The sequence below is a fragment of the Sinocyclocheilus rhinocerous genome, unplaced genomic scaffold, assembly GCF_001515625.1.
Source record: "Sinocyclocheilus rhinocerous isolate Xijiao unplaced genomic scaffold, SAMN03320098_v1.1 scaffold1213, whole genome shotgun sequence".
In the NCBI taxonomy this organism is placed as follows: domain Eukaryota; kingdom Metazoa; phylum Chordata; class Actinopteri; order Cypriniformes; family Cyprinidae; genus Sinocyclocheilus; species Sinocyclocheilus rhinocerous.
In genome coordinates this window covers 449,081-457,663 of record NW_015625600.1, presented here as the reverse complement: position 1 = coordinate 457,663, position 8,583 = coordinate 449,081, and the positions used below count along the sequence as shown (strand labels likewise).

The 8,583-nt window shown below is 36.2% G+C and overlaps 1 protein-coding gene and 1 pseudogene across 1 annotated transcript in view; both read left to right on the top strand.

The window, feature by feature from the left end:
• The window catches only part of LOC107758360 (annexin A13-like), a 12,222-nt gene extending 9,045 nt beyond the window's left edge, over positions 1-3,177 (top strand). Inside the window, exons 8-11 of the mRNA XM_016576076.1 lie at positions 480-581; positions 708-783; positions 1,555-1,667; positions 2,072-3,177. Coding sequence (XP_016431562.1) covers positions 480-581; positions 708-783; positions 1,555-1,667; positions 2,072-2,191 — 411 coding nt within the window. The 3' untranslated portion in view covers positions 2,192-3,177. The remainder of the gene's footprint in view (positions 1-479; positions 582-707; positions 784-1,554; positions 1,668-2,071) is intronic.
• Positions 3,178-3,971: 794 nt separating this feature from the next.
• LOC107758404 (uncharacterized) lies at positions 3,972-8,316 on the top strand (annotated as a pseudogene).
• The last annotated feature ends 267 nt before the right edge of the window (positions 8,317-8,583 follow it).

Genomic DNA, 8,583 nt, shown 5'->3' with positions numbered 1-8,583 from the left:
TATATATATATATATATATATATATATATAAGAAAAAAATGTGTGTGTGTATATATATATATATGAGATGTAAATATTACTGACCCCGATGTTTTGAATGGTAGTGTGCAATATTTATTATCATGTTATGTTTAATAAGTTAATATTAACAACACATTTGCATGTCCACAGTTCTCTGTTGTCCGTTAATGGTCACATGACATTCGGGTAAACAAATAAAATATTTAATCTATTTTTAGTAAGTGTTTCGTTTAATAGTAAAAGTTATTGATCATTAATTGATCATTAGCTTTTTTTTATCAGCTCACAAACCCCCTGCAGTTTCCTTACGAACTCCAGTTTGGGAAAACCTGGTCTAACTACACATACAAATATGTGTGCTAGAATGTACAAATACCCAAGTGAATGAGATCACCCTGTAGTAGTCACACATCCAGTTCTATTTCTGTTTATTAACAGATGTTTTAATTCTCTGTAAGGCTGGAGAGGACTGCTTTGGCACAGACGAGTCAACTTTCAGCTTCATTCTGGCCACCAGGAACTACTTACAACTGCAGGCCACATTCAAAGCTTATGAAGCCGTGAGTTTGTTCTGTTCTTTGAGCTTAAGGCAGTAACTTAGTACAATATGTACAATAAGTTGTGTTTGTTTTCGTGTAACAACTCTGGATTACTTTTAGATTGTATTTCACCTTGTTCTCCCACAGATTTCTGGAACAGAGATTTTGGATGCAATCGATAAGGAAACCTCTGGAACTCTGAAGGACTGCTACACTACGCTTGGTTTGTATTAAACACAGTCTTTGTCCAAAAAAAACAGCAATTCCAAATTATTTTTACATATCCATTGTGTCAATTGCATTTTGTAGTGTGAACAACAGGAAAGAAATTACATAATCTATTCTTTCCTCTTTTTTTTTTCGCGTTGGTGCCTAGACTTTATAAAGTGTCTGGATTCACCCATTTTCATTGAGACTAGTTCATCCTCAGACAATCCAAGATGTAGGTGAGTTTTTTTTCTCACCTGAACAGATTTTGAGAAATTGAGCATTACATCACTTGCTCACCAATGAATCCTCTGCAGTGAATGGGTGCCGTCAGAATGAGAGTCCAAACAGCTAATTTAAAAAAACAACAACACAAGCAGCTTTTCACTTCACAAGACAATTGATGGACTGGAGTCGTGTGGATTACTTGTGGATCATTGTGATGTTTTTATCAGCTGTTTGGACTCTTATTCTGACGGCACCCATTCACTGCAGAGGATCCATTGGTGAGCAAGTGATGTAATGCTCAATTTCTTTTATCTGTTGATGAAGAATCAAACTCATCTACTCATCTCGAATAGCCTGAGGTTGAGTACATTTTCAGCATATTTTCATTTTTTGGTGAACTATTCCTTTAACTCATTACTAAATGCAAACAGGGTGCATTGTGAACAAAGCCAAACTATAAAATGTTGTAAAATACAACAATATTAGAGTTTCCAGTTTTGATGATTTGCTTAGTAATTCTACAGTGCTAACTGGTTCCCACTTCCCATCTAACCCATAGTGAGGTGTGCTAAGAACCCCCAGCTATGCTTTGCCCGGAAGCTGAATGCCGCTATGAAAGGTGCCGGAACTGATGAAGACACTCTCATCCGCATCATTGTGTGTCGCTCAGAGGTATAATACCAGTTCATCTTATTAAATCATCTTTCACTAAATAAAATAATAATAATACAAATCTTACTGACCACATACTTTTGAATGGTAGTGTACTTTTGGAGTGACTTTAGTCTTTGCAACTTCAGGGATCTTATCTATGCACAATCAGCTTGTAACACTCCAAAGAGAAAGGAAAACTTGAAATCGCATCATATGACCCCTTTAAAGGTCAAATGTATTGCATTGTGGGATATTACATATGATGCAAATGTATCAGGTCCTCCATATATCATAGACACTGATATTTAGCATTAAGTATGTTGTATACTGCATGATGAAGTATACTGTTCTGTTATTACACAGAGGTTAGATTAGACCATCTTATACAACAACCAGTAATGGACACTCTTCTGTTTGAATAGATCGATCTGGAGACCATTAAAGACATGTACCTGGAGAAATATGATGTGTCTCTAAAAGATGCCATCAGCTCGGAATGCGGTGGAGATTTCAAGCGCCTCCTGCTGGCCATCCTTCACTGAGAGAAACACAATCTGAGTGCTCATCATGGACCAAGGAGGCTTTCACTGTTGTCACAAATTCAAGGCAAACTAACATGACTGATTTTCTGTCCTGTTGTCTACAGACATGTTTTGATAAAACTTAGTTTAAAGTGGAGAATTAGTAACACGATCTTCAAGTACAATATGTTTAATATGTATAACAACACTCAAAAATCTCATGAGCAGCTGTCCTCACAAACAGAAACATGTATTTGTGAACAGTTTCTGTGACATTCGTTATTCTTGAGGCAAAATTGGCCAGTTGGATTTGTTTAAGTGGAGTCTTGTGGTTTCCAGGATTACAAAATAACATTGGTGCATTATGATGATTAGAAGTTGAGAAGTTAGAACACAGATAATACAAAGCCAGCATTTTTATTTTCTGTCCAGTAGCAGTCGTGATACGCCGCCAGTATTTTGCCACACTAAAACCTCACATTTTTCCTGTTTCAAAATGTCCATGACAATGTGAATTCTGAATATGTATGTGAATGACTTTGTGAAGCATGTAGAGAAATGCTAAAATTACAATGTGACATTCACGGTCTGCAAAACAATTGCTTAACTATGAGACTTCTGCAGCCAGTTTGTCCACTTGTGGACAGTTTATACTCAACCAATTAGTATGTTGTTGTAACTAACACAAAACTAAAGTATTTATATTATTTACATGGAATATTTTAATATAACTTACAGTATATTTTAATATATTTTTAACACAAGAATACAGGCTGTTCTCCCAACAATTATATTTGATCAGATTAATATGAAAAACATTCACTATACTGTGTAAGCCAATGTGTCATTCAGTGTGACCGAATTGCAGGATACTATTTAAATGAAACATAGTTTGACAAGAAATGGAATCTGGAGTAGTATGTCCTGTATTAACACAATTGTATTTCACTCTATAAAGTAATTAACTGAATAAACTAAAGCAGCTCAAAGTTACTGGATGACTAGCATTATTATTGTGTAATTTGCTCTTTATTCACATATACTGTATATTGTTACTTTTCTTTTTTGCTATTGCTACTTTTTGCGTGTGATTACTTAATTACATTGATCTGCTTTTTGTTATGTAAATTTTCTGTAGCTGGCAAGTCAGTTATCAAATTTATAATTTACTGATCAAAATGATTGTTTTAAGCTGAGCTTTCTGAGACTTTCTGTTAAAAGTCTTTTCGATTACATATATAAATGAATGTTTTAAAATAACTCAAGACAAGTATTAAAATAAGGTAAAAGTAATGTAATTCACACTTCAACATTATTTCTTTGGGGGAAAAAAACGAGGGGTCTTGAAAACATGAGGTAGGATAATAAAAAAAAAAGCTTTGTAAATAAAATCTAAATATCATGGACATATTTTTTTTTTATATATTACTGGATGAAATTATTAGTAGGCCTAATAGCCTATATTTAAAAACTTAAAAAAAGAGTTGAAAACCTAAAGAATAGACCATTTACCTCTTAATAAAAAGCTTAATATAATTTAATAATTATTTGTGTTACTCTTAATCTGGACACTTGTTTCTGTAAAATAAATAAATAAATAAAAAACCTTTTGAAAACAAAACTTTTAACCCCAGCCCGGGGTCGTCAGATGTGGTTGCCGCAAGCCCGCCGGCCGCGCCATTCTAGAGGAGAAACAATAATGTACAGTATGTGGAAAATAATGTGTTTTTTGAACCTTAAACCGCATAAACACATTTCATTACACCAATACACAAAATAATGTTCTTTTTAGCAACATCATATGACCCCTTTAAACGAGGACACGAAAAACATGCAGGAAAGGGAGAAGAAACACCTCAGGGCTATGCATTAAGAGCCGGGCAATCCTCTGTGTCCAGTTGCTTCTCTGGAGAAATATCGGAGCAAAATTCCAGCCGACGCAAAAGCGCTGTATCTGCAGCCCAAAAGGATGTACGTGGTCACCGATTAGATGTGGTATACTGCAGTTCCTCTAGGAGTCAATTATCTGTCCCAAATGCTGCCCAAAATATGCAAAGAGGCCGGTACGAGAACGACCTACACTAACCACAGTCTGAGGGTCACTGCAATTCAAAGACTGACTGAATCGAGGGAGATCATGGCGATATGTGTGCAGAGGTATGTTTAGCCTGGAAACAACGCCAAACGTTCAGAAAATAAACAGGAGCAAGTCATTTCGCGGTTCTAAACTGTCACCAAATTTTTTTTCGTCAAAAGTTAGTTTCTGGCATAGAATGCTTTCGGAGAACAACTGGTTCTGGAAAGTCTCACTCTGCAGAGAACGTTGCACCGCGACGTTTTTTTTTTTCCAGTTTGTATCACCTTCTTGAAGCTTGGTCTTATTTTGTTTATTTTTAAGCTGGTTTCACTTAAGGGCAAAGAAAAACAAAACAGTATTAAATTATTGTATCTGAAAAGATACATTATTCGACATTAAAAGGGATATTTCACACAGAAATGAATATTCTGTCATTTACTCATCTTGTTCTTCTGTGGAACGCAAAAGGTGATATTTTGAAACAGCTGTTTGAACATTGTTTTGGACCCCATTGACTTTCATTGAATGGACCGCAATATGTTTTTTGTGTTCCACAGAAGAAAGTCATACAGGTATGGGACACTGTTGCCAACTCTCGCGAGACAAATAAGCAACAGCAGCTTCAAAAACAAGTCCAATATTATTTGATTATTTATTATCATCAATATTATTTATTATTAATTATTTATTACCAATAGTTGCACCTGCAACAAAAACTGCAACAAAGCGGGAGGCACGCACTATCCACTCATCTCCTATCACCTGTAAGCAGAAAAGGGTTGGAGAGATGGAAAAGGAGAAAAAGACGAGCTTTAAGGGGGAGCTGTAACATAGCCACATATTTATATGAGGGCTTATGAAAATATGGGCTAATAAAATATATTTTAAAACAAATGTATATACTGTTAGTATTAGTATGGGCCTACTTGTTTTTTTATTATAATTCGTGATGATAATACATTACAAAAACATTGTAAAAAATTAACCTTATATTGCTTGGATTACAGCGTCACACGTCTATGGCAAGATTCTTACTAGTAACAATTTAATTATAGAGCTCTCTAACAAAAAAAGAAGCTAAAAGTCACGCATTATAAGTGGACTTGGCAACTCTGGTATGGAACGACATGAAGTTGACACCGTTTCCATGGGTGAATTATTTCTTTTAACTTGTTTATAAAACTGTTGTTTATAAGCATTCACATTCGTGCTGGTGAACAGGGTATTAGTCCTTTATTAACAGTGGCTTTCAGACATACCCTTTCTTGATATATATCAAGCTTTTTATTTATTTTTTTTGTTAGAATGGAACTATTAATACTGCTCATCACTAAACTCCTTTCCACTCATATACTCTGATCCAAATGCGGCAAGCACAGACCGCTGGAGAGATCCAGACAAATGGAGTGATACAACAGTGACTACGTTTACATGGACATCAGTAATCTAATTATTTACCTTATTCTAAATAAGCCAATATTATGATTATGGTGTTTACATGAGTTGCTTTTAGAATATTCCTTTCATGTTCCCGTTTTACATGTTATAGTACATAGTAGGCCTGGCCGATAAAACGGTATCGATATTTATCGACGGTACAGCTTCTTCGATAACGATATAAAAAAAATTTGATATTGTGCACGATATAGGCACGTGCTCTGAGTGATGCAGACAGCACACTTAATCAGAGTATTGTCTTAATCGTATTAATATCGGATTATTGTTGTCCATGTAAACGTACTCAGTGAAACTTTCCAGTGCTGCTGTACCAAATATCAGCACTCTTGGAAGTAGTAATTAAACAAGTGAAGTTTAATTATATAGCATTAAAATAATAAATATGAGTGCAATTATGATAGTGTTCTCTTGCAGTGTTCCAGTTGAGATTCACACTCAGTGGCAGCAGCAGGAATCCGCTCCATACTCCCCCAGCAGTGAACTTGACTCCAGCTCTGCCAGATAGGAGAGTCCCGTGAGCAGCCACAGTTGGGTGAAACAGGAACCAGAGCCTGAAGTCATCCAGTTGGAAAATATGAACTCTGAGGCCACCTCTGATGCTGAGGACAAACACTCTGAACAGTGCTGTCACTAGTATGATATTTTTCATTTCCTGAGAATCATTAGGATGAGATGAGCTCATTAGGATCATCATATTTCAATGATGGGACATAGATTGAGGGAAGTATTTCTCTTTCTCAGCAGCGGTACCTTCGATGGAGGGTTTACCCAACAGTGTTATGCTGACCATCACCAAACTTCAGTGCCTACTGGAGAGCAAACAGGAGAGGATTGAAGCTCTGGAGAGACAGGTGCAGGACCTACAGGAGGATCGCAAGTTCCTCCGCTCACAGATCGAGAACCTCACTGGCGCTCGCTTGGTATGCAGGTTTTTTAGTATTAAAAATGTTAATATAATGTTTTCATTATGAAAACAAAACCAGATCAAATTGCAGTGTTTCTGGAGTATTTTATTTAGGGAATTTAAGAGAAGTGTTGCAGAAATGTAGTGAAAATAATTTTGTTTATAGAACCAAAATACAACCAAGCCACAATATAGTTAGTGAAACATTTTATTTGTTTTGTAAAACACTTAAACTATGCACTAGGGCTGTAAAAAAAAAAATTCAAAATTCGTCAAATTTAAAATAAAAATCCACTTTCGAATGCAAAAACGTTGCATTCGAATTTTAGGTGTGCGTCAGGCAGCCTTATCAGTGGCGCACGAAATGCGACGATGATGTAAGTGTTGTTGCATTTTAATGTTTTTGTTAGTCAATCAATTGAACCCACTAGATGCGGCGCTGCTACGTTGTTCATTCAAAATATTGCGGGAAAAAATAACATCAATGCGGAGATGATGTTGTTTACGTCAAAACCGAAACCAAACCGTTCACATAGAACGCATATTTATCACATTTTCTAGAGGGCCATCTATCACCGTTGCACTCGCGTCTCGCACAAGTGAGCCGCATGTTTAGAAAGCCATGGAAAATCAATGTAAGTTCAACTTTTTAAAAACATGTCTCAAACATTATTTTAAACATTATGCACTTTTTTCAAAGATAGTCGTGTTATTTTATTAAGCTTTGAAGAAACGTGTATAATATTTTGTTCGTTGCACCCTCTTGTGGCCTCAGGAGAGAAGCCAAAAGCTTTTTTCCCCCCTAACTGAAATTATGCCTTTTAAAATTCGAATATAATTCGAATATTGATAATATTTAAGTACAAAATTCGAATGTTAAGCTTTGAAGAAACGTGTATAATATTTTGTTCGTTGCACCCTCTTGTGGCCTCAGGAGAGAAGCCAAAAGCTTTTTTCCCCCCTAACTGAAATTATGCCTTTTAAAATTCGAATATAATTCGAATATTGATAATATTTAAGTACAAAATTCGAATTTAGTTTTCAGCCATTTTGACAGCCCTACTATGCACAATTTAAGTAACAGTTAGCAGTGAATGCACTGACAAAAGACAAGGTTTCATGACACAGTATATTGAAAATGCATATAAAGTTTTCTAAAGAGTAGCTCTGCTAATATTGGGATCGCTATTTTCAATTCATGTTTATGAATTGTGAGCTGAAATTAATTAATACATTTTGCAGTTTGTGTTCTATTTCCTGTTACACTGGTGCTTTGCTCATGTGCTTGTTTACTACTTTTCTCGGTTGCTGCAGCTAGCACATCAGTGTTGTCTGAGTCCAGGTCACGGAGGAGGCGGCGTAAGAGCTCATCCAGCTCATATGTCGATGATGATAGCATCACTGATGAATCTTCATCTGAAGAGTCCAGCAGAATCAGAAAAAAGAAGCGCCACAAGAAGAAAGCGAAGAGAGGTACACGACAAGTAGCATTTTTGTTCATAAATTTGCCTTGGCTGTAGAAGATCCCTTGTAAAAAGTATACTTTAGCATACTTTTAAAAAGAATATTATTTAACAAATCAAAATAAGTGTACTACTTTAAAGCATTTATTTCAAATGTACTTTAAAGTAAAACTTTTAATTTGACATCAGATTGACTTTGATTTCAGTCTCTTCCCAAACAGGGTGTGTTCCCCATTGTGACTAGGTCGTGATCAGCCTTTATCAAGAAGAAGAGCATCAGTAGGGCTTTCCGCTCAAGCGTGTCACTAAGGTTTACAGGGCCCGGGAGAGTTTTTTGATGAGCGAGCCTCCATATGCCCAGGAGGACAGTAGGCTATGCCATAAAGGACCTTATTTGGGCCCTGCATCTTATGGCCTGGGACAGCGCCCCAACACGGCCCTCATCGCAGAACTGCACCAGATTGCTAACAAATCTGTTCGGGTTTGATCAGGACTTGTGAGGAAACATACG